General features: G+C 41.2%; 1 protein-coding gene across 1 annotated transcript; it reads right to left on the bottom strand.

The window, feature by feature from the left end:
- Positions 1–335: 335 nt before the first annotated feature.
- LOC141698555 (increased DNA methylation 3-like) lies at positions 336–4,541 on the bottom strand. Its single transcript, XM_074503255.1, has 3 exons — positions 4,225–4,541; positions 2,085–2,476; positions 336–1,068 (listed from the first exon to the last, which is right to left on the bottom strand). Exons 2-3 carry the CDS (start codon positions 2,455–2,457, stop codon positions 794–796), a joined length of 648 nt encoding a protein of 215 aa, XP_074359356.1. The 5' UTR covers positions 2,458–2,476; positions 4,225–4,541; the 3' UTR covers positions 336–793.
- Positions 4,542–27,074: the final 22,533 nt, after the last annotated feature.

The raw sequence follows: 27,074 nt of genomic DNA, 5'->3' as shown, positions 1-27,074 counted from the left end.
AACCGGTTAAAACTATAATACAATTCAGGTTTTAACCAAATACGAATCACGGATCATATTTATGTATGATCATTTTATAGAAAAAAATATGATATATAATCTGAGGGGTATTTATGTGCTCGTATTCGAGATCATATTGGGATATAATTTTTTCGCCAAATTTGGATTATATATAAAACGGTATGAATTATGTATCATATTTTCGAGTCAGATATAAGCCGAAAATACGGGATGGGATAGTCCGGATCAATTTACGGCTCCGGGGAAAGCCAAACCTATAACCAGCTAGTCTACAATCACATACTACACAACTCAGGCACCAATACAATACTACACGGTCTATATTGGAAACTTTAGATCCGCCTCTGTCTACTGCCCATAATCCACTTTTCAACACAAAATATACGGTTAGCTAAAAACTTCTATGCTTGCAGCAAAAACAAGATCTACATACTTCTCTGAAAAGAGCACAAAGTATGTGTTGTGACATACATTAGATAACCGTCAACCGTGGAATGTAAATTTAGTTCAAGAAGGTATTCGTGTTCTTCCACAACCTTTAACTCAAAGAGTAACAGATCTAGCTGAAATATATTTCCCCAATAATTATCAAGCATTCTCCTATCATTGATAAAATAAATATCAGCACTCCATCTTAGCAAGATACCAAGATACAAGTGGCAAAACAACCAAAACCTTGGCAGCTCTAGATAGCATAGTGTCACGCCCCGACAAAATTCTCTAAGGCCGTGACAATAGGCTACAAAAAGAGCTGTTTACTGCTTCCTTTAATTTATATATTCAAAGATGCACTTTTAAAGGCAGCAGTCGCATCTAATTTAACAACAACAGCTTCAAGGATGCCGTCAGACCTGAAGTTTGGAAAGAATAGCCTTGGATCAACAGGTCCAGGTAAGCTGAAATAGAGAGTGAATGGCCCAGGTGGACATTGTTGCTGTACTTTCATCTCAAAAACTCGATCATATCTACAAACAGTTTTTTCACCAGTGGTTGTCACACCTCGAATGAGGACCTTTCCGTCGCATTCAATCTCACAGCTGAAGTGCCCTGCTACAACAAATATTCATCAGCATGCAGAAATGGTATTACAGTATTATGAATTATCAAACAAATTACTGTAAACATGTAAATTTACAAGTACAAAGGAATTTATCAAGGAAAACAGTGTAATTCAAGAACATTTAAAATAGTTATTTATTGCCTTAATTCGAATAAAAATAGTTGCATAGCAGGAAATACATATTAAACATCTCAGGTATTCACTGCAAATCAAGAAAAAGAAAGCGCTCTCCCTGGTTTTTCTAGTAACCTTTCGAGCAACTGTTTAAATCGCCCGACCATGGAAAACAATAGTTTAGGAAGAAAATAGCACTACCCCCAAGCCATTAATAAACGGAAAGAATCAATCTAACACTCTTCGGTACAATAGTCTGCTACTGTTGTTTGGATTTTGAAGTACAAATTTCATCTACAACATTTTAAGTTATTAACCACAGAACTAACACTTTGTTACGTGATTCAATAATTTTGCCATCAAAACCCATGATGTACATGACAAAACGTAGGCGTAGGGATGGGATTCTACACGGATCCTTCATGTTGAAACAAGAAATTCACCCTCTTGTAGTCAAGTTCAATGTGTTATCTAGCGAAGCCTCTAGACTACTAGTTTTTAACTACCCTTTAAATTTCACCAAGGAGTCCATCCATTATTACTGGAATTTAGATGAACAAAACCTATTATAAAATTACGTGTTATATTTAAAAGATAAGTCCCCGCCCCTGTGTCCCATTCTGATCCATATCCTAGAATTTGGGGGGAAAAAATTAACTCACTTGGATCTACACTCGTGTCTACCACCTGTAGGCTGTAAGGCTGTGACCGAGTCTGGGTAACATGGAAGCCATTGCGTGAGTATTCAATGATGGTAAATAGTAGCCGAGTGACTTGTACTGTATCTTTTTCCCTAATTCTGAGTTATAATATGCAAACAATTTCATCTTAAACATGTATTCGTCAAGCTTTGCAGAATTAAACCAATTTTAATAAGGAGGAAGAGTACCAGGATCTCTCTTGACTCCAGGTAGTGCAACTCGGAAGAAATAGGCAGATGCGTTGACACCAATGTCCAGCGCTCTAACAGATGGTCCTGTACTCCCATTTTTAGCTGTCCCGGACAGGATAGTACTTGTTTTAGAAATATAATCTTCAACATTGGAAATGGATAAAAGCGGCATCATGAAAGGGCTGTTGACATTGAAGGTTGACGGGGATGCAGAAGTTCGCATAAGATCAAAACTACCCCTTTTACTTGAATCATGTTGAAACCGCTCCGGAATGCTACCATACTTGTTTGAACCTTTTGCAATCAATGCATCCCCGCTATTTTCCCACATAACTCCTTTTGCCTTCTTTCTGTAAAGTAGAGTATCCATGCCACTAACCCAGAAAATCCTGTAGTATAAATTTAATTTGTCAAGTCAACAGATGGCTCTGGCTTTGTTCTCATAGAATATAGTACAGATAGGTATTTCAATTTTCTGCTGCAATTTTCAGTTATTTGCCAAGTAAACAACTTTTCCAAGTCCACTGTCCACGCACCATCTATAACATGGCAAGAACAATAACTGACCGAACTCTATTTAAACTTTTTAATATAGCTTTTAAAAATGATCGACATCACATATACCTAAATGATAAAACGAGTATATCCATATCAGGAGTTACATATCAAATTAGGTTTCTTACTTATTAGAATATCCAAATTGCTAATGAAGCAGAAGATATAATGTGTGCACACACATATTGTAAGAAAAAAACAGACATGCATAGTCAGAAACCACATTCATTGTGATGTCAGATGTGGCCACTCGTGACTGCAACTAATGTAATTGTTAATATAACTTAAAAACATATGCATCTAAAATGTTAGCTGAGAATTTCACTATTAGTACATTAACAGCATGTCTGAGTTATTTGGCTACACCCCATAATTAATTAGTAAATAATATCTTCAACATCCACTTAGATACAAAAAAATTGTATAGCTTTTCCTATTTAACAAGACTCGATAAGTTTACTGTTCTTAAGCTCTAAATTTATTTTAAGAGTCAGTTCTACATTCTTCAAAAAACTAGAAAACAAAATCCTCAAACAATTAAGAGGAAGAAGATACATGTTCAACTCCTTCAAATTTAGAAGAGAACTTCATCAATAAATGGGAATCCATATTGGCGCCTAAAAAATTGAAAAGGCAAATCATGTTGGCGCCTAAAAAGTTGAAACATAGATTCGTATTGCCGCGTAATATATCAAATATGGTGATTCACATTGGCGCCTAAATTGTGGAAATGCTATTGTAGAATCATTCTCCATCAGAGTTATCGATAATCATGTGACTGTATGTGGCACTACTAACATCTTATGTGCCTCCTGCGCACAAGTCCATTAATTCATGGTAAGGTGCTGGCAACTATCCGCGTGACAACAACTACCACACATGAATCTAAAAAAGATCGAAACATCGCGGCATGCAAAGGGAAAACCCAGTGACACTGCTGTTTGAGAGTGTCTCATGCCTAATGGTCAGCCCTTCGGTTTTAATAACTACTGCATATATAGAAACACTATAAACTGCTACCACCAGACCAGAGTCTCTTGTAGGATGGACAATCCACATGACCAGATATATACCGGTTCTATCAAGTCATACTAACATGAATGCTGATGTGGCTACGGCACTTGAGTGACATGCAAAACATAAGAGTATCGTCAGCCTGAAAGGGTAAACCAGTTCCGTTTCCTCACTATTAACTGTGCAGCCCATAAACAACACAGTAACAATGCAGCCCACAGCTGCCCCACAAACAAAATCTGCCACTACATAGCAGCACTATCTACACCTTCATCATGCTACTAATTAGCTCGACTCGAGCATGTGATCAGTTTAATCAGTCCAAGTCTATCAGATCATGTGTTGACAACTACTTGGTATTATAATCTATACACACACATAAAATCCATCGGGAACACTCTTAATGAAATAATTGATGCATTTTCATCAGAATCTTTATGCATTATATATATATACTTATAAGAAGCATCAGCTATGATATTAAAATTATGTAAAACTAATGCAAAACCCTGCTTTTGAAAAAGTTGTTGGATATACAAATAATAATAAAAAAAGAGAGAATACTTACGGAATAAGGGCGATTGATCGATGTGGTAAAGATATCAAGACGGCGTCGTTTAATCAACCGTTCCTTCAACTCTAATTCAGTGGATCCCTAGGCCAAGTTATAAACCTCTGATGTGCATCAAAGTATCAACGACTTAATAGGAAATGATGCAGCAATAATGTAAATTAACCAGAAAAGGTAGCTTCATCAAATGGGGTTTAATGTAACGGATTGGTGATAATTAATTATCCAGGTTAATCCATCTGTCAAATGCATACACTAGTAGAGAATGTACCAATTCTTTTTATGCACAAGAGCTATAATCTGAGATGGACTATTTTTTGTACCTTCTTCCAGTTCTTCTTTAGTTTGAGGGCTATATTTATTTCAGATTTTAAAATATTGTTAATAATTTATGGATTTTAAATTTTTTTCGTTGATTTCAATTTTTCGTAAATTTTGATGGAGTTGATCCAAAATCTCGTACAGTCTTGCAGATTTTGTGGAGTTTTTTAGAAATCGATCAAAATCTTATATATTTTGAAGAGATTTCAATATATTAAAAATGTACTAGCAAATTCATCAAAATTCACAACTTTTTTAAATAAAGGAAAATCCATAAACTTTTGAATACCATAAAATTTTGATGGATTTTTTAAAATCCGAATTGAATACTAATAACTCCGGTGAGCGGGCGCCTCCGTCCGGTGGCGTTCCTGGACCTTCTGTGCGGGGGTGAGGTGTAGCTGCTGGTTGGGCGCCTGCAAAACAACACCGGAAGGGGGGTTTGGCTCCCACGGCGCCTCCGGTGTGAGAATCAGAACAGGCTTTGGAGAAGATGAAGGTATATATGTTTATGTAATTTAGAGGCTGCTGTGTATGTGTGTGTATATGTGATGGCTGCTGTGTGTTTTTGAGTGTATGAGAGTGTGTGAGTTTAAGAGTAAAAATATTTTCCCACCCCTAAACCCTTCAGTCTTGGGGGTATATATAGCCCCAAGGTAGGGTTTAGGGGTAGTTACCTTAAATCTGGGCCGTTGGATCTTGGGAGCGGAGGACGCCTGGCTTGGGCAGATTGCTTACACGTGTCCAAGGGAGGACCACCTCCAGAGTGTCATAACGGCCTCTGACACGCGTCGTGCTTGTCTGGGGTGTTGGTTGTTGATAGCTGTCATAGTCACGTGCCCACGTACCCCTCCTTGGCGGGTTGTGGGATGTGATGTGTCTGCTGAGACCCCCCTTATAGTTGCTGAGATCCGGATCCGGGTATGCAGGTGGACCCGAATCCGGGTACGCAAGTGGATCCGGATCCGGGCAACAGGATAGACCCGGGCCTGGGAGAGGGGGGTCTTGGTAGGTCAGTTGAGCCTGGTATCTTTTAGATCCAGGTTGGATCCTAGCTGGTCTCTTATACCCTATCATTTGCCCCCACTCCCTTAGGCAGATTTTCTGGGTGAGGGAGTAGAGTAGAATTAAATAGTTGCCTTGGTATAAAAATTTGCGCTCCTGGTTGGCCCCCAATCCGGATTTGGTGTAATGGATACCAATCCGGATTAAGGTAGAATAGTAGCTTGAGAGAAATTTCTGCTCCTGGTTGCCTCCCAATCCGGATATGGTGTAATGGATACCAATCCGGATTTAAGGTAGAATGGCTGCTTCAGAGAAATTTCTGCTCCTGGTTGCCTCCCAATCCGGATATGGTGTAATGGATATCAATCCGGATTTAATGTAGAATGGCTGCTTCAGAGAAATTTCTGCTCCTGGTTGCCCCCCAATCCGGATCTTGTGTAATGGATACCAATCCGGATTTAATGTAGAATGGCTGCTTCAGAAAAAATTTGCGCTCCTGGTTGCCGCCAATCCGGATCTGGTGTAATGGTTACCAATCCGGATTGAGGTAGAATTGTTGCATCTGAAATGTATCTGGTTTGCAATGATCCGGATTATGGCTATTGATCCGGGTCTTGGGCTGTGGAATTCGAAAGGTTTTGGATTTTCAACCGGTTTTGCTCATTTTCCCCCCTTCGAATTTGAATTTTGGGCAGTTACTTCCTAGAAACCCGCCCCATAATGATTATGTGTCTTGAATGCATTTTTAATTTATTTCTATATATATATATTGTTGTAACTGCTCCCAGGTCCAATCGCTCCTTGCCACGTGGCAGGGGCGGTTCTGTTCTCACGCCTATAAAAGGCGGCCCCCTCCTCCTTTTTTATTCTTTATTCTCACAATTAGCAAAAAACCAACAGTCATATCTCTCTTTTCTTCTCAAGGTTTTTTGAAGTGCAGTCTTTTCCGTCGGGTTTTTCCGCTGTTGTGACGCCGTGCTCCGCCATTCATTTGTGATTTGTAAGTTCTTTTCTTCCCTCTTTCATTCTCCTTTTTCAGTTTCTTGCGCTCTTCCTTTAGGTTGATGCATGCTCGAGTTTTGTTTTCTATTTCCTCAATGTTTTTGTATACCTTGATTTTGCTTTTTCATCCGTGCATCAGTATTGGAAATCATGATTTTTGGCTTCATTTTTGTTGTTTGTTGGTGTTTCGTGTTTTCATGCTTAGATCTGTAGTTTTTCATCGTGTTTTGGTTTGATTTTGGGTTTTTGGGCTCGATTTTTCTGGGTTTTTTGATGGTGTTCTTCGTGTTCTTGGCTAAAATATATTTGTGTATAGGTAAAAATGGCTGATTTTGCTTTTTGATTCTTGGGTTGACTGTTTGGGGGTAAGGGTTTTGATTTTGATCCGGGTCGAGGGTATAGGATCCGGATCCGGGGGAGGTTTATGGGTTTATATGACTTAGGTTTTTTTAAGCTGTTCTGGTAGTTTTTGGTTGCTATTGATCCGGATCTGATTGTTTACCACAACGATCCGGGTCCATGGTTGTTTTGCTATTTATTTGTGGTTAACATGATCCGGATCGTTGATGTTTTTTCGGGTTGGACTTGCATTGGTGGTCCGGATCATTAGGTTATGGTATTACTAACATAACACACTTGATCCGGACCTCTTAGCGAAACAATTAAAATATTTAGGGACCAGGATGACTGACCTTCATTTTAATAGGTATATGGTCCGGATCAAGGAGTGGGCTAGAAAAGTCTATAACTGCTACCCAAACTTTTCTGGAGAGGAGAGTGACCCGGATTCATCTGGTATAGAACAGATCCGGGTGGAGATGGTTAAGAAAGTTCCTGCTTCCGCCGAGATAATCTCAAAGTTCAGGTATAAGAGAATGCCTGGGGGATCAGTTCCCTTCACGCCCGAGGGGTACTGGATAGATGTTAAGTATCACTTTGTTGAAAAGCCGACCGAAATCGAAAACGAGGTCTATTATAGCCGGGTTAGATACGATAGACAGCCCGATGGTCACCCCGGGGTATATAACCAGGAAGATCTTGAGAGGATGTTCTCTGCTTTCCCTATAAGCCGGGATCACTACCAGTTGAAGGACTCATTTTCTGAAGCTAATCCGGGTGAGATGAATGAGGCGGTCCGGGCTGCTTTCCAGTTGACTTCGGATATTGAGTGGAGATGGCCAGAACCCAATGAGAGGATCTATCATCGGCCAGAAGATGGTTTTGTCCCGGTTTGGATGGAACATCTCAGATCCGGGTGGAGCCCCCGGTGCCATACGTTTATCAAGCATCTCTGTAAGCACGTGTACAGGATTTCCCCGATGTAAATCACCCCGAATGGGATAAAGTCGATGACATGGTTCATCGCTTGCTGTAACAAATCCGGATTCTTGCCCACCTTGAAGCTTTTTCATCAGATTTTTTATCTCTCCAAATCGAGTCAGAAACCTTTTTATGAGATCAGGTTCCGGGCCTCGGAGTGTGGTTACGGCCCGGGTAGAGCCAAGCCAATAATGCACCAGTCTTCTTTGAAGTATTGGAATGGTGAGATAATCCTTCTGAAGGGATATGACTTGGCCTATCTCCCTTACTTTACTACTGAAGGGGTTCAAACCAAGTTTAACCCGGCTGTGCTCGAAGGCCGGGCTATCACCCAGATTAGATGTTTCTGTGATTCTCTCGAGTTTCAGCCGACTCGGGACACATTCATGAACCATAAGCTTCTTTTCAATCTTGGCTGTAAGTTTTCCTTTAATTGTGAATAAGATGCTTGCCCTTGATCCGGATCTCTTTCACTTAACTTGATAATCCGGATCAAGGTCCAGTTTGCTTTTAACTTGTTTTTATATGTTTTTTTTGACTTTGATCAGGATCTCTTTCTTCCAGATTGATGATCCGGATCAACGTATAGTTTGCTTGTAGAATATAGTTTGTTGTCTCTGATCCGGATCTCTTTCACCCGTCTTGATGATCCGGATAATGCTTCAGTTTTTTTTTAACATGTTTGGCTAAATTTGTTGCCCCTGATCCGGAATTTAACCTTGGGTTTTTTTTTGTTCCCACAGGTCTTCCTCATTTCAACCGGGATTTTCTGAGAATCATGTCTTCTTCCGCATATGCTGCTGCTTTCAACACTCTCGGGCTGGCCTTTAAGACAAGCAAGGGTGCCCCTGGTCCCGGATCTGGCTTCGCAGATATTGAGGGAGGGGCCGAGTCCTCCCTCCCTCAGAACATCCCGGATCCGGGCCATGAGTCTGAGCCCGAGGTTCAGGAGATTCCGGGCGGTGATGGCCCTCCGAGTAAGAAAAGAAAGTCTGTTCCGAACAAGCCGCCCCGGGGCAAAACTGTGGTTTCCAACCGGGTTATATGTGATTCGGAAGGCCGAGGGCCCGATGGAGAGGCCGTGAAGATAGGCACCAAAACTCTAATCGACCTAGCCGGGTTCATGTCCAGTATCCCCTCCGAAGAAGATTGGGAGGAGGTTGAGGGTTATAATATGACTGCTGCCTTGAAAAGGGTCACAGGTCAATGGGGGCAGGTAACATCTGAATTTTTATGCTCATAGTTCCGGATTATGCCCCCCAATCCACTTTTTGCTTGTAATAATGTTTTTCTTTTTTTTTTTGTTTCTCAGCTTGGGAGTGCGATATCCATCTGCTCTGATGTTGCCTTCACTGAGCTCAAGGAGGCTAACAACCGGACTAAAGCTGAGAAGATGCTTTCTGATTCCCTGAGGGGTGAGCTGGAGGAGGCCCGGGAGGGGTTCCGTGTGTTGGAGGCCGGGTTGAACGAGAAACTGAAGGATTCGGAGACCCGGGCTGAGGGGCTGGCCAAGGAAGTGGATAGGCTCAAGGCCGAGCTTGCTGCTAAAGAGAATTTGAACAAGGAGGCTATCATTGCTGAGTTCAAGGCCAGCGATGTTTATGACTTCGAGGTTGCTCAGGCCGGGGTTCCCGAGGTGCGCAGATCCTGGGTAGTTGCTGAGCGCCATATCAAAACTGACCCATTTGCTTCCTGGGAGAGCTTTATTCAGGAGTTCCTTGCTGCAAAGGCTGCAGTCGAGCAGGGTCAAGGGGAACCGGAGCCCTATGATGGTCCGATCCCCAGCTTCCTCTAGATCCGGACCATCTTTGCAAAGCTTCTCGGGCCCAGCCCATATAATTTCATTTCTAGGATTTCTTATTTTCATACTTTGATTTGAACTATATGTAATATTTGGATTTGTTCCGGATTGATGTCAATCCGGATCCTGCTTTGAAATTTTCTTCCGTCGTAGAAAATGTTTGCTTTTCTTTCATCTGTTGTTTTTATTTTTATGAGGAATCTGGATCCTGGCTCTATTGTGCAAATGATCCTGATTCGGGTTGTGGTTATGGTCCCCGATCCGGATGGGCTTTATATCCGGATTGTTCCGGGTATGAAGTCGTATCCGGATTTGCTGTTGAAATTGTTTTCAATCTGGGTATGATACCCACTTGGGTTGATTTTAGTTTCAAATTTGCTCTCAATCCGGGTATGAATCCCACCCGGTTTGATGTTTGCTTTTTTGCTTTATGTACTTAGATTTCCTAAGTACATAATTGTTGTTTGCAACCTGGATTTGAATGCTAATCCGGGTTGTTTTTTGCTTTTAAATTTGCTTTCAATCCGGTTTTAAATCCCACCCGGTTTGATGTTTGCTTTTTTGCTTTATTGTACTTAGATTTCCTAAGTACATAATTATTGTTTGCAACCCGGATTTGGATGCTTATCCGGATTGATTTTTGTTTTTAAATTTTCTTTCAATCCGGGTATAAGATCCACCTGGGTTGATGTTTGCTTTTTTGCTTTATGTACTTGGAAAATGTAAGTACATAATGGTTGTTTGTAACCCGGATTTGAATGCTAATATGGGCTGTTTTTTGCTTTTAAATTTGCTTTCAATCCGGGTATAAGACCCACCCGGGTTGATGTTTGCTTTTTTGCTTTATGTACTTGGAAAATGTAAGTACATAATGGTTGTTTGTAACCCGGATTTGAATGCTAATCCGGGTTGTTTTTTGCTTTTAAATTTGCTTTCAATCCGGGTATGTCTAACCCGGATTGGTGATTGCTCCATTTACTTAGAATTTTTCTAAGCAAATAGTGGTAGCTTTTGTTGTTTGCTTCTAACCCGGGTATGAGAACGTGGCCGGGTTATTTTTTGCTTCCATAACTGGTAATTTAAAAGTAATAACTTTCTAGGAAAGGAAAACTCTTTTCATTAATTTGCAAATTTTTTCATACAAGATATAGGATCATAGATTGGTTGCTTGCCATAGGCTACAAGTTCTGGTTGCTTTTGGTTGCTTTTTCTACTGGTAAAACTTTCTGAGCCTGAGTCCATGCCATGTATTCGGTACTTCAGACTCATCCATATTCATGAGCTTGTATGTTCCTGGTCTTAGAACTTCCTTGACTTTGTATGGGCCTTCCCACTTTGGCATTAGCTTTCCAGTGTTGGTGGGGTCTGAAGCTTCCGTGTCTCGAAGTACCAGGTCTCCAACTTGAAAGTTTTTGACCCGGGACTTCTTGCTAAAGTGCTCTCTTGTTTTCTGCTTATATTTTTCCATTCTTGCCACTGCCTGGTCTCGGACTTCATCAATTAGCTCACTATTCGTTCTGAGCCCCTCCTCATTTGCTATCTCATCAAAGTTGATTGCTCGATGGGAGGGGGATCCTACTTCAATTGGTAGCATGGCTTCAGTTCCATAAGCCAGCTTGAAGGGGGTTTCTCCTGTGCTTGTTCTGGGGCTTGTTCTGTATGCCCAAACTACATTAGGCAATTCTTCTGGCCATTTGGTTTTGCTTTCCCTGAGTCTCTTCTCTATCCCCCTGAGAAGTATTCGGTTTGTTACTTCAACTTGGTCGTTTCCTTGAAGGTAGGCTACTGATGACTTATTGTGCCAGATGCCCCTTTCTTGAAGGTAGGATTCGAATTCTGAACCAACGAACTGTGGACCATTATTTGAGACCAGTACCCTCGGGATCCCAAACCTCATCAATATGTTGTCCATGAACTTGATGCAGTCTTGTTGGTTTATTGTTCTCATTGCCTTTGCCTCTACCCATTTTGTCATATAATCAATTGAGACTAGTAAGTACCTGAGGTCTCCTCTGGCCCTGGGAAAGGGTCCCATGATATCAATGCCCCATACAACAAATGGGATTGGTGACAAGACTGAAGAAGGTAGGACTGGGCTCATCCGTGTCACATTGCTGAAGAGTTGGCATTCCTTGCATTTTTTCACAAAGTCTATTGAATCCTGATGGATAGTAGGCCAGTAGTACCCCTGCCTTATGATTTTGTGAGCTAGTGCTTTTGCGGACATGTGGTCCCCGCAGATTCCTTCGTGAACTTCCATAAGGCAGTACTGTGCCTCTCCTGGGCCTATGCACTTGAGGATTGGGGAGGAGAAGGTCCGGAGATAGAGTATTCCCTCTTCCATGAAGAATTTTGAAGCTTTTGCCTTTAACCTTTGTGCCTTCCCTTTATCCTCCGAGAGCTCTCCCTTCTCCAATTAGTTAATGAATGGGGTCATCCAATTTGGACTATTGTCTACTTCCATGACTTCCACAGAATCTGTGCTTGGTTTCTGCAATTCTTCGAAGTAGACGGAGCAATCCAGGTCTGATGAATTTTGAACAAGCTTAGATAGTGTATCGGCTTCTGAATTTTCCTCTCTGCAGATCTGGATGACTTGTATTCTTGGTATCAAGGCGAGGTAGCTTTGGACCAGAGCCTGGTACTTGGCTAGAACTGGATCCTTGGCTATGTACTCGCCATTTGTTTGCTTTACGACGATCTGGGAGTCGCTGTAGATTTTGAGATTCTGGATCCTGAGTGTTCTTGCTAGCTTCAATCCTGCAATCAAGGCCTCGTACTCTGCTTGGTTGTTTGTTGCTGAGAATGCAAAGGAGATCGCTGTTTGGATTATGAACCCTTCTGGGCTCTTTAGGATGAGCCCTACTCCCGATCTTTCATTGGTTGAAGAACCATCAACTTTGAGAGCCCAGGCTTCTGTTTCTTGATCTGTGTTTCTCTCAGGGTCAATGCACATGGGCACGGGCTCTTCTTCTGGGAAATTGCATTCTATGATGAAATCAGCTAGAGCCTGGGCTTTGGTTGCTGTTCTAGGAATGAAACTTAGGTTGAACTGACTTAGCTCAACTGCCCAATTTACCAACCTTCCTGAGACATCTGGCTTGTGTATTATCTTCCTTAATGGTTGATTTGTTACAACTCGTATCTCCCTTCCCTGGAAGTAGTGTCTGAGTTTCCTGGATGCTGTGACTAAGGCAAAAGCAAACTTTTCTAGCCTCAGGTACTGGGTCTCTGCATCTTTTAGCACTTGGCTCACATAATAAACTGGTTGCTGTTTGCCATTCTCTTCCCTGATCAAGGCTGCTCCAACTGCCAGGGCCCCTGCTGACAGGTAAAGGGATAGGGGTTCCCCGGGTTGAGCTTTTGTTAACATAAGGGGTTGAGAAAGGTACCTTTTGATTTCTTCAAATGTGCTTTAGCATTCTGGGCTCCAATTAACTTCTTTCTTATTGGTTGCTCCTTTTAACAGGTCAAAAAAGGGTAGGCATCTCTCAGCTAGCTTGGAGATGAATCTTCTGAGTGCTGCTAGTGATCCTGCTAGCTTCTGTACATCTTTCTGTGTTCTGGGGGCCTTCATCTCTTGGATTGCCTTTATCTTTTCTGGGTTGACCTCAATCCCTCGGTTGCTTATCATGAATCCGAGGAATTTTCCTGCCCCTACTCCGAATGTACATTTTTCTGGATTGAGTCTGAGAGAGTATTTTCTCAAGTTTTCGAAGCATTCTCTCAGGTCTCCTCTGTGCCCGGGGATGCTTGTGGATTTTGCAATCATGTCGTCCACATAGGATTCCAGGTTCCTTCCAATCTGGTCCTTGAAGATTTTGTTCATTGCCCTTTGATATGTTGTTCCCGCATTAGTCAATCCGAACGGCATCATTACATAGGCATAGACCGCCCTGTGGGTGATGAAGGCTGTCTTTAGAATGTCTCTGGGATTCATCTTGATCTGGTTGTACCCCGAGTAGGCGTCCATGAAACTTAGCATCACATGCCCAGAGGTTGCATCGATCAATTGATCAATATTTGGCAAGGGGTAGGGGTCTTTGGGGCATGCACTGTTCAAGTCTGTGTAATCGATACACATTCTCCACTTTCCGTTTGCTTTTTTCACCATCACTACATTTGCCAGCCATTCTGGGTACTTGACTTCGCATATTATTCCAGCTTTCAGTAGTTTCTCAATTTCTTCATTGATTGCTTTCTGCCTTTCCGAGGCAAAATTTCTTCTCTTTTGCTTGAATGGCTTCCTCTCTGGGTTGACGTCCAAGCTATGCATCGCTATGAATTCATCCAACCCGGGCATTTCTTTCGGGGTCCAAGCAAATATATCAGAGTACCCTTGGAGTAGTGACACCAGGTCTTTTCTGAAATTAGCCTCGAGCCCGGATCCTATCTTTATCTTTTTTGAAGGATCGCTTGTACTGATCAGAATTGTTTCTGTTTCAACAGCGGCCTCTATCTTGGATTGATCCGTATCTGATACCATCTTCTAGATCCGAGCCTCTGTGTTCTTTTTCATATAAATCTGAGCCTGGGCTGTCATCTCTTTATTGTTTCTTTCTTCAGTCATTTTTGGGTTGGTTGCTTGCACAGTAGGGTTGGTTTGGTCAATGCCGAGGCCCAATTCAATCCCTTCTGTGACTTGGTTGCTTTTTTGCTCTTCTGAGCCTTGTTTGGTTGCTTTTGGATCTGAGAGGGTCTCTATGACCTGAACTTCTTTTCTCTCATCATCCCTTGATTGTTGGAAATGTTTCTTAATACTTTGCTGTTTCCGGAGCACGACAACCTTTCTCTTGTTGTCTTGATGGGTCTCAGCCATTACCAGAGCCTGGCTATAACATCTTTCAGCTACCTCATAGTCTCCCTTGATTTCTCCTACCCCGGTTGGGGTTGGGAACTTGATTTTCAAATATGATATGGAGGTGATTGCTTGGATCCTGGTCAAGGCTGAGCGTCCGATTATGCCGTTGTAAGATGAGGGAGTATTGATCACGTAGAACTTAATCACATGGGTAACTTGGTTTGGGGCCGATCCAAATATCACTGGAAAGTACAAAGTTCCTTGGATCAGGACCAAGTTGTTCCCGAACCCATACAGAGGGTCCTCTCGGCATTCATTTGAGCGCACACTCCCTAGCTTCATCCGGTCCACAGTATGCTTGAAGAGTATGTTTACTGAAGATCCATTATCAATCAACATCCTTCTCACTTCGTTGTCAAAGATATCAAGTGTTACTACCAAGGCTTCGTTGTGATTTGGGTTGACCCCTTCATAATCCTTGCTGCTGAATGAGATCATCATCTCCGGGTATGACTGAATTGAGAATACCTCATCTCCTGAGCCCGGGCTCCTAGGGGGAGAGTGTGAGCCTCCCACGACCACATTTACCACATTCTTACCTTTTCTTTGCCTTTCCTCTCTCTGATTTTTCTCCCTTGAGATGTATTGATTTAGGTTCCCCTTCTTGACTTGATCTTCAATGAAGTATTTTAAAGAGAGACAATTTTCAGTCTTGTGTCCATGGGTTTCATGATAGTCGCACTGCCTGTTGTAAGGCCTGCTCTCTGGGGGAGTCTGTATTGGCTTTGGAGGATAGTAGAATGGCTTTTCCTTGATCTCTTTCAGTATCTCTTCTCGGGTCCTGTTTAGTTGTGTCCACTCTGGTTCTCTCCTAGGCTCCCTTTGCTGCCTAGGGGGACCGTGATCACTTTTGGATTCTGTTTTAGGACCCAACCTTTGGAATATTGGGGTGTTTTGTACAACGTTTGTTTGCTGGGTTTGGTTGCTTTGTTTGAACTTTTTCTCCTGATGATAACCCCCTTTCGGTCGGTCATCAGAAGATTTGTTCCTGTTCCCTCCATTCCGAGTCATTCTCATTGCCTGGAGAATATCCGTTTCTTTTATGAACCGGGCTGCCATAGAATAAGTAGCGGCCAGGCTTTGGGGTTCCTTGTTTATCAATTCCACAATATATCTCTCGTTGTGTTCTGGATCCAGATTTCTTCGAAATATGCTTAGAGCCTCCCTTTCATCGAGATTCAAAACTTTGTTGATGGCTTCCTGGAACCTCCGCATGTAGGCTGAGAGTGCTTCGTTATCGTACTGGCGGATTGTCTCCAGGTGGCACATGTGCATTTCATGTGTTTTATTGGCTCTGAATCTTCTAAGGAAGGCTTCTCTGAATTCTTTCCAGGAGTGGATGCTTCTTGATGGGATTCTGCTGAACCATCTTTGAGCCCCCCCTTTGAGGGTCGAGGCGAATAATCTGGATTTCGTCAAGTCATTGTAATAGTATATCTGAGCTATCTGTTTTAAGTAGTTGAGGTGCTCTTCCGGATCCCCCAGCCCATCGAAAGAATCGAAGTTGTAGTGTTTGAGATTTTTCTGTCGGGGGATGGCTTTTAGGGAGTGGCTGAAGGGCGTGAGGGTCTCCCCAACTTCCACCCCGGATTCTTTCTCCATTTTTCTCTGGAGCTCGTAGATCATTTCCTTGAGGTCTTTCTGACCCTCCTCTTCGTCATCGGAAATGAGTTCGGGGGTAGGGTCCCTCCGAGTTATTTTTCCTTTTGTTTTAGCTAGGAGCCTCTCCTCCTCCATCTGCATTCTTTTCTGAATTTTTTGCTCCATCTTTTCCTCCTCTTCTTTTCTTATCTTTTCTCTGATTTCTTTTAACTTTTTCTTTCTGGTTGCTTCTGTCTCCTTCTTACTAGGCTCTTTTTGATTCTTTTTTGCCTTAGCCCCAATTCGGTTGAAGACAGATCTCTTGGATTGTTGAGAGTCCCCGGACTCTTCTTGCTCATCATCTTGTTCAAATTCCATCTGAGCCCGGGCTTGTTCATCTCTGTAGAGCCTGATTGCTTCAGCAAGTTCATGGCTTGTTAAGTTAGCCATATGCTCCTCTGCAACTGGAACATTGGTGTACTTGTACTGATTTAGCTCTATGACATTTCTAGCATCCCTGATTGGGGTATGCTGTGTCAGTGGTTGCTCCTGGAAGGTCTCCCTGTCTCCCCCAGGTTCTTGAACTTGAGAGGGGTCTTGATCCTGAATATGGGTACTGGCGGAGGGCCTACCAGCTATACTTTTTCCTGCTCTTGCCATCACCACAAATGTACAAAAAACTGACCAAGATTTGAGGCTACAAATGTGGATCTGAGGTTGCTTTTTTGAAGATTACAAACAATTTCCAGAATAACAGCAGGCAAATTTTCTGGGTTTTTCTAACAACAATACCAAACAAGAACAGCAGGCTCTTGAGCACAAAAGAAAATATGCAAGCTAAAACAGTTCTGGGTTTTAAAATCACTAAGACTATTAAACCCCAGGCTTCAAGATTATCAAGATTATCAAACCCTAAACAACTAAAACTTAACAAACAAGAGCGGGCTCACACAGACGTGGCCTAAAGCAACAAGCTCACACAAACGCGGCTAAAATGAACATTCATTTTCAAGAAAGGGTTTGGTTGTTTATGTTCTTACAGGTTTGAAAGTGGACTCTCTCAATAGTTTGCTGATGAAGATGAATCCAGGGGCACCGAGACCCAAGGATGGAGCCCCCTCCTTCTAGCGCCAAATGATAACTCCGATGAGCGGGCGGCTCCGTCCGGCGGCGTTCCTGGACCTTCTGTGCGGGGGTGAGTTGTAGCTGCTGGTTGGGCGCCTGCAAAACAACACCGGAAGGGGGGTTTGGCTCCCACGGCGCCTCCGGTGTGAGAATCAGAACAGGCTTTAGAGAAGATGAAGGTATATATGTTTATGTAATTTAGAGGCTGCTGTGTATGTGTGTTTATATGTGATGGCTGCTGTGTGTTTTTGAGTGTATGAGAGTGTGTGAGTTTAAGAGTAAAAATATTTTCCCACCCCTAAACCCTTCAGTCTTGGGGGTATATATAGCCCCAAGGTAGGGTTTAGGGGTAGTTACCTCTAAATCTGGGCCGTTGGATCTTGGGAGCGGAGTACGCCTGGCTTGGGCAGATTGCTTACACGTGTCCAGGGGAGGACCACCTCCAGAGTGTCCTAACGGCCTCTGATACGCGCCGTGCTTGTCTGGGGTGTTGGTTGTTGATAGCTGTCATAGTCACGTGCCCACGTACCCCTCCTTGGCGGGTTGTGGGATGTGATGTGTCTGCTGAGACCCCCCTTATGGTTGCTGAGATCCGGATCCGGGTATGCAGGTGGACCCGGATCCGGGTACGCAGGTGGATCCGGATCCGGGCAACAGGATAGACCCGGGCCTGGGAGAGGGGGGTCTTGGTAGGTCAGTTGAGCCTGGTATCTTTTAGATCCAGGTTGGATCCTAGCTGGTCTCTTATACCCTATCAAATACCACCAAATTTTGATTGACTTTTTAAAATCTAAATTGAATACACTTAGATTTTAATTTCTTTTTCAATATTGTTGAATACATTCAGATTTTAAAGGATTATTTAAAATCCCAATTGAATACCCCATGATTTATAAAATCCATAAAAATCCTATAAAATCCCAATTGAATACACCCCTTAGTAATTACACTGAAATCTCTATAAATTAATATAATCTGGAGAAGCCTCTATTAATTAATATAGTCGAAATCTGATTTTCTATTTTTTTTAATTTAGAGACATAGAGAGTGTTCTATATTAAAAAATATTACATTTTATTTATACAAATTAAATAGAACTAAGACGTGTGCCCGTGATACACACTCAATATTTAATATTAGGAAAATCAACTCTTTATCTTATTTATAGTTTGAAATTTTCATAATTTCAGGATTTTTATGTTACTTTTATCACATTATGAAACTCTAATTTTTAAAATTAATATAAAATATTATTGAAATAATAATTACTATTATTGGAATAAACAATAAAGAAACATTTGCACAAATTCAATAATTTATTGTATGTATAACATTATGAAAATTGACTAACAAATTTACATATGGGATTATATACTTTTGAATATGTTCACTATGAACATTGATCTTTGATAGGGAATAAATAAATCCTGATTACATAGTTAATATACATGATTTGGGCTACAAGGCCCAATAAGAAGATGTATGACATTCAGACCAAAAAGGCCAACACATTGATCAGGCCTGATGGACCAGATCAGGCCTGATGGAATAAAGAAGGCCCAAAACCCTGAATATTAATTAATTTCGTAATTAATTAATAAGGGAGAAAAACAGCTATTAAGATAAGTCCTGATGGAAATATAAATCCTTGTAGATTGGCCTCCAAGGAACCTCATGGGATAAGAAATCAGCTTCCTACTTCCTAGGACTCCAAAGTCCATTCTAATTCAGAGACTTGACCAACAAGTCTCTTATACCAAGTCCAATTGAAGGACTCCCAACATCTATATAAGGGGCCTCACCCCACAGATCATAACTACGTTTTTTGACTTGATCCTTGGCAATCAGCAAGGTACGTAGGCATCTTATTAAGGCAGATTGAGTCACGAAACACAAGAGTAGTCAAATCGAGTCTCGAAGCTCACGTTCCTTAGTAATAAATACAGCAATTATATATCTTAGTTTTTAATCCATAACATTTGGCGCCATCTATGGGAAGCACAACAACAACCATGGCGAGAACACGGAGAACAATTAGAGCTCTTGAGGAAGGAACACCATCGGGGACAATCCAAGTGTAACACCCCCAGATCCGGGGTCGGGGATCCGGGTCGTCACGGTCTTTCTTTCCACAATATCACTTCACTTAATTAATAATAAATAACCTTATGCTGTGACCCCACACCCCGTTTACAGTTATTTGCCATTATCTGCCACAAGTTATAATTATACATAATTGATTCTCAAAAGTAGATGGTCTGATCTACAATAGATCTACCTCTACAGCTATAGCAGCTACAACATCATCGGGAAGACGCGGGACGCTTCCCACGCGCTTGCGCCGGGTCTGCTGGAGTCTGGCCATCTTTCCTAACTGTTGTTGTGTGATGAAGAAATAAAGCAAGAGTGAGCCTTACAGCTCGCAAGATAATATATAGTGATAACAATAATATAAGTATCTAAATGGATACTTACTAGAATCTTTTATCATGCGTAAGATAATTACTTACTAGATATAAGTAAAAACAAGGGATGAAGTTACCAAATACTTCACTATACTTATATCATTTAAAAAGCTGCTTGAACTACCACTGTTCAAAGTATAATGAGCTTTCAACAGTTCATCAGATAGATGAGACTACAAGACAAGATTTGAATAGATTAAATCTTTGAAATATTATTAAAGGAAATAAAGTTATGATATACTTCATTAAGTTCTGATATATATATATATATATCCACATATACATCTTCTTTATACAATTTCCTGAAAACCTCTGTCATGTAAAGTATGAACAGAATTGCAATATCCAATAAATTTGGAAAGGAAAAGAATTTGGCATAAACCAGATATCTTGCTGATCAGGCAAAGATACCCATAAGTAACCTTTTCTACTAGTAGATGGACGAATTCCCCACTGGTCATCACCCTGGTCGTAATAGGACCTTATGCTGGACTGCCACTCAGCCACTTATGCATTTGATGGACTCCCACTGAGCCACTTACACTATCATGGACGCCCACTGAGCCCATGTTGCTTATGCCGACTCAATAGATGGACTTACTTCCCGAACGTTGGGTAAGTAATTAATTCATTTACCAAAACTGCAACCGTGTTGCGAATATAAAATACACCACAGAGCCGGATCCCTCAGGTTTTGAGCGAGTATTTAAATCCCCTTAAAAAGGAAGATCTTAAATATAAAAATGAGTTTTGGGATCCGCTCTAACTTTTAAAAATCATTTTGAAGACTCGAAAACACTTTAAAGAGTGTTTGGAGTAAAGCTGATTTAATGAAGTAAATCAGTCCCCAGAATATTTAGAAAATGTCTGAATATTATTATTTAAATAATATTCCCATAAAGAATAATCTTTATAAAAATAATTGAAGTAGAAGTATTAAAACTTATACTTGAAACGAGTATTAAATAACCAAAGATATACTTATATGAAAGTACTATCTTTATTTGAATAATCGAAAATAAGTTTGATTATTGACACCTTATTCTTTAATAAAATAAAGAATATATCTCAGCAAATAATCGGAGTCATAGATCCTCAAATGAATATTCAAATAATATTCATTAAATAATATAAACTGAGTCATAAGCCCTCGAATGAATATTCAAATAATATTCAATAAATAATATAAAAGAGTCATAAGCCCTCGAATGAATATTCAAATAATATTCAATAAATAATATAAAAGAGTCATAAGCCCTCGAATGAATATTCAAAATAATATTCATTTAATATAAAGGAGTCATAAGCCTTCGAATAATATTCGAAATAATATTCAATAATAAAATAAAGTTAAAGTTATCGAATAAACCTTATTCGATTAATAGTTTTGAAAACTATGACCATATATATATATAAGTATATATATATATTTATATCCATATATACAAAATCTACTCTGGATCCTCGACTCCCGGTTTTGGAAAATATTTTCACCTTTGGGTCCCTATACTAAGGATATATGCAAATTACCGCTATCCTCTAGCATAGGTATTATCAACTGAATCAACAGATATATATGGAAAGAATACGAAACAGGCATGCATATATATATACCATAGCAGCATGCTTCAATATATTGCAATATTTGCTAATTAACCAACATGCATCTATCGCAAGATAATGCAAATACATATATACATCACAACAACAGTTATAACGGTTAGAAAACTTGCCTGAGCGACTTGGGGTGATAAAAGGCTTGGGACGAGTCTGGTAACCTATAAACAACAAGTAAGTTGGAATTAAACCAAAGTCACTTGTAAATCTATACTTTAACTAACTTAGACTCTAACGCTTGTTTTGCGCTTACTGACTCGCTTAAGTCACTCGGGTACCCTCGGCTCCACCATTTTTAATAATTTAACCTTTACGAGTTTTAAGGCGATTCCTTCGCGAGTGTCTTACCAACTGCCTAACACACTTACCATAAATGTTTCATACATTAATTAACCCTTTTTGGTCTTTAACCTATGTTTCAAAGTAAGGCGAGGGGAAAAGTTTCGTTCGCGAAACGCCGTTACATGAAACGGTCGTTTCTCCTAAACCGTGCATCGGAATCGAACGAACTACATATCAAAACGAAGCTCGTAACATGAGCTATCTAAACATGGAAATGGTCATAATCTAGCAGGGGGTTCTCGGGTCCTAATGTTATGCACAAAAACAGTCTAAAGAAAATCGGACGTTACGACGGCTATGTTTACGCGATTTCCCAATTTTAAACCATTCAAAACCAACCCAATTCAACCTCAAATCCAACATACAACCCACCTCCATCCTTATCACATCATAAAAACCCCAACCAATTCAATTTTAACATTCATACTTATGCCTAAGCTTAACTTTAACCATACTTAAGTTCTTTTAATCAAAACAACAACATTTACCATCCCATTTCAATACCATTTCAATCCCAAACTCTAAATCACCAACATCAAGCTACAATATCACCCTAATAATCAAAATCATCTTATAATACATAGGAATCTAGGGTTTGGAGATGATATACCTTCCTTGAAGTGGTGGGAGTAGCTAGGAAGCCTTAAGAAGCTTTGAGAAGTCTTAGGAATGCTTGGATCTTCAAGGAAAACAAGAAAAATTTCAAGTTAAAAACTTGAAAACACTATTCATTGTCTTCTTCTTTGATTAAATGAAGAAGATTGAGAAGGAATTGATGGCTTAAACTCATGATATAGCCCTAACTAAGCATGAAGATGATTAGGGAATTAACTCACCAATTTAGGAAGCTTGGATCTTTGATTTTGAATTTTCTTGCCTTTTGCAATAGTAAAAAGCCGAGAGCTCTCAAGAACAATGCCTTGGTTTCTTTTTGATTTTGATGAAGAATGAATTTGCTTGGCTTGGTTGATTTGTTTTTGTGTTTGATTTAGTCAATTACCTATTTGCCCTTGATTTTGTGTGGTTAAAAAGCCACCACATCTCCTTCCTTCCCATGTCATGCCTATGTCATGTTGTGATGTCATCCTTCCCTCTTTGTCCTCCTCTCATTGGTTGGGTGACATCACTCACTCTAATCCCTTTGATTAACTTCCTAATTGTTTGCCTAATGACCGCTGATCTGTTATACGGTTCGCTTAACTTTCGTTCTCGTTTATCGTTTGAAGGATCATACCCGGGATCTTATTACTTAGGTTCCCTTAACCTTTCTCAATACATTATATTCCTTTTTATGATCCTCTATTATAATCCTTTAATTTAAATCCTTTTTATCCTGTTACCTTATACTCAATTCTCTCCGTATCTAGTGGATTTCCGGGAAAAACCAAAGTGTTCGGAATTGGATTCTGACGATCTTTACATACACTCATATACCGTATAGAGTACTAATAAAATCTCATAATATCCATAACAGAACCCCTACATAGTGTGGCATGAAAAGTTTTCTCATTCAGCAAAAACACTATTCACAAGGGTTACAAAAAGTTGAAAATTTTGGGGGTTATTACACCAAGTGATTTCGTCAACCGTGGAGATACCTCCTCATTCAACTTATGCAGCCACCTAAGGAGAAGCTCAGATAGGGGCAACTCAACCTCAGCCACAAGGGACGATTCCCTCGGCTATTCAAGGTACGAATCCCCAAGTTCAACAACTACACGCACCTGTGAATTCTCGACCTATCGGGTACGAATATTCAACTGTTGTGACTACTAACCCCCCTTATGGGATGCCCCTTTACCCAGAGGTTGGAGGAAGTGGACATGCTGGACGGAGTGAAGCACGAGGGCGATCGCCCCCATACATAAGAGGTTTGGCTCCTATCCCTGAGGATCAGGAATTTTCTGGTCCTTACACTGAAAGAGACTCCGAATCTTCGGATGATGAAGTAGCCCCAAGAAGGAGACGTGCTGGCAAAGAGCCGATGGCTGATGGTAGCCAACATCCTCAAAGCACCCAAGGGATGAATCCCCAAGAAGTGCAGGAAAGGATCAGGGATCACGAGGCTGAGATTCAAAGGCTGAGGCACGACTTGGAGGCGCCCCAGACCATCAGACCCCCAGTACCTCCTAGGGGGAGAAATCCTCCTCCTATCATAGACCTGGATGGTCTAGTACAGAGAAGAGCTGTTGTCCCAAGGGCTGATCCAAGCAATCTTCTTCCCCTTGGAGATCCTGATGATCCTACTCCGCCCTTCACTGAAGAAATAATGAATGCCTATATCCCAAGAAAGTTCAAGATTCCAACTATCAAAGCTTATGATGGCACGGGAGATCCCGCTAATCATGTTAGGACATTCTCCAATGCATTGCTGTTGCAGCCCATGAATGATGCTATTAAGTGTCAGGCCTTTCCTCAAACCCTGTCGGTATGGCTCAAAGGTGGTATAGTCGTTTGCCCCCAAACTCTATTGGGTCATTCAGAGAATTAAGTCAGGCTTTCATTAAACAGTTCATCAGTGGGAGAGTGCATGAGAAAAGTTCAGCGTCCCTCATGAGCATTGTGCAGGGAGCGATGGAATCCTTAAGAGACTATTTGAATCATTTTACGAAGGAAGCTTTAAAAGTCCCGGACCTTGATGATAAAGTCGCAATGATAGCACTGCAACAAGGAACTAGGGATGAGTTTTTCAAGATGTCCTTGGCCAAACGCCCCCCTGAAAGCATGTTGCAGCTCCAGGATAGGGCAGTGAAGTACATTAAGGTGGAAGAGAGCATGAGGAAGACCGTAGTGAGTAATGAGCCCCCAAGAGGCATGAAGCGGAAAACTGACCTAGAATATATCGCTAAGGACAAGTATCCTAGAACCGAGCAAAACCCTAATTCAACCCCCAAGAAGGGAGGACCTGGGCAAAAGTTCACTGAATACGCTAAGCTGAATGCTCCTAGAAGCCAGATCTTGATGGAAAACGAGAAAGATCGAGATATTTGTTGGCCTAAGCCCTTGAAGGCTGATCCTGCCAAGCTAGATAAGAGCAAGTATTGCAGATTTCACAAAGATGTTGGCCATGACACCAATGAGTGTAGATAGCTGAAAGATGAAATTGAGTTCCTCATTCGAAAAGGAAGATTGAACAAATACACTGGAGAAGGAGGGGATAGGAATAACAATGGAAGAAAGAACTTTGAAGATTGTAGGAGGGACCAAGATGATTGGGGCGAAAAACTGACCTAGAATATATCGCTAAGGACAAGTATCCTAGAACCGAGCAAAACCCTGATTCAACCCCCAAGAAGGGAGGACCTGGGCAAAAGTTCACTGAATACGCTAAGCTGAATGCTCCTAGAAGCCAGATCTTGATGGAAATCGAGAAAGATCGAGATATTCATTGGCCTAAGCCCTTGAAGGATGATCCTGCCAAGCTAGACAAGAGCAAGTATTGCAGATTTCACAAAGATGTTGGCCATGACACCGATGAGTGTAGAAAGCTGAAAAATGAAACTGAGTTCCTCATTCAAAAAGGAAGATTGAACAAATACACTGGAGAAGGAGGGGATAGAAATAATAATGAAAGAAAGAACTTTGAAGATCGTAGGAGGGACCAAGACGATCAGGGGCGGAATCCCCAGCCTAGAGGACCGATTATAAACACAATTTTTGGAGGGTCGCGACCTCGGGGGCCTATGATAAACACAATCTTTGGAGGACCAACTGATGCTGGATTATCCAAGAACTCCAGAAAAGCATATACTAGAGAGGTTATGCATATTATTGGAGAGGCCCCGAAGAGGGCCAGGACAGAAGTGATATTGGCTTTTGATGATTCTGACCTAGAGGGTGTGAAATTTCCTCATGACGACCCGCTGGTCATAACACCGATAATAGAGAATAGCCCGGACAAGAGAGTCCTTATGGATAATGGTGCTTCAGTGGATATCTTGCTCCATGACGCCTTTCTAAGGATGGGATATAACGACTCTCAATTGACCCCAACCGACATGCCGATATATGGATTTGCGGGAGTAGAGTGCCCCGTGGAAGGGATAATCAAGTTGCCAACCACCATAGGTCAAGAACCAAGGCAAGCTACGCATATGTTGGACTTTGTGGTGGTAAAGGCTAGTTCAACCTATAATGGTATCATGGGGAGAACAGGGATACATGCCTTCAAGGCAGTCCCTTCTTCCTACCATTCAGTTATGAAGTTTCCCACTCGGAATGGGATTGGAGAAGATAGAGGAGATCAAAAAATGGCTAGAAGCTATTATGTAGCCTCTTTGAGGGCAGGTGCAGTTGGGGGGCAGGTTCTTCCTATTGAAGATATGGATATCCGAGAGAATGATGAGAAAAGAGGAAAGCCAGCAGAAGGCTTGGTTTTGATTTCTTTATCCCCCGAGAATCCTGAGAGGATGACTTTCATTGGAGCCACACTCGAGGAGCCCCTTAGAGGGAAGTTGGTGAGATTTTTGCAAGAAAATAATGATGTGTTTGCATGGTCAACAGCTGATATGCCAGGCATAGACCCAGAACTGATTACTCACAAGTTGAATGTGGACCCAAATCGGAAGACGGTGAAGCAAAAGAAAAGAAACTTTGCCCCGGAAAGACAAGAAGCTATAAAATAGGAGGTTGAGAAGCTCTTAGAGGTTGGTTTCATTAAGGAGATACAGTTTCCCGAATGGTTAGCAAACCCTGTAATGGTGAAGAAGGCCAATGGAAAATGGAGGATATGTATAGACTTCACTGATCTGAATGATGCATGCCTTAAGGACTGTTTTCCGTTGCCAAGGATTGATACTTTGATAGATGCCACTGATGGGCATGAGATGCTGAGCTTCATGGATGGATTTAGTGGATACAATCAGATTAAGATGCACAAGGATGACATTCCAAAGGTATCATTCATCACTAACTTTGGTGTTTATTGTTATCTTATTATGGCATTTGGTCTTAAGAATGTAGGAGCCACCTATCAAAGGTTGGTAAATAAAATTTTTAAGGATCTCATTGGCAAGACTATGGAAGTCTATGTTGATGACATGTTAGTCAAGAGTCTATTAAAGACTGATCATATAACCCATTTGAGGGAAGTATTTGAGATCCTGAGGTACCACAAAATGATGTTAAATCATACGAAGTGTGCTTTTAGAGTAGGATCGGGAAATTTTTTGGGATTGATGGTCTCCAAGAGAGGGATCGAGGCCAACCCCGATAAAATAAAGGCAATCCTGGACATGGAGCCACCAAAAACTGTCAAGGATGTTCAGAAGCTCACACGAAGGTTTGCTGCGCTGGGACGATTCCTCTCCAAGTCAGGAGACAAGTGCTTGTCATTCTTCAAGTCACTAAAGAACATTAAGGACTTTGTATGGAGTGAGGAAAACCAGAAGGCATTCGAGGAATTGAA

The sequence above is a fragment of the Apium graveolens genome, chromosome 11 (genome assembly GCF_009905375.1).
Source record: "Apium graveolens cultivar Ventura chromosome 11, ASM990537v1, whole genome shotgun sequence".
Taxonomy (NCBI): Eukaryota; Viridiplantae; Streptophyta; class Magnoliopsida; order Apiales; family Apiaceae; genus Apium; species Apium graveolens.
The sequence above is the reverse complement of the archived record's forward strand: the minus strand, read 5'-3'. Positions and strand labels throughout refer to the sequence as shown.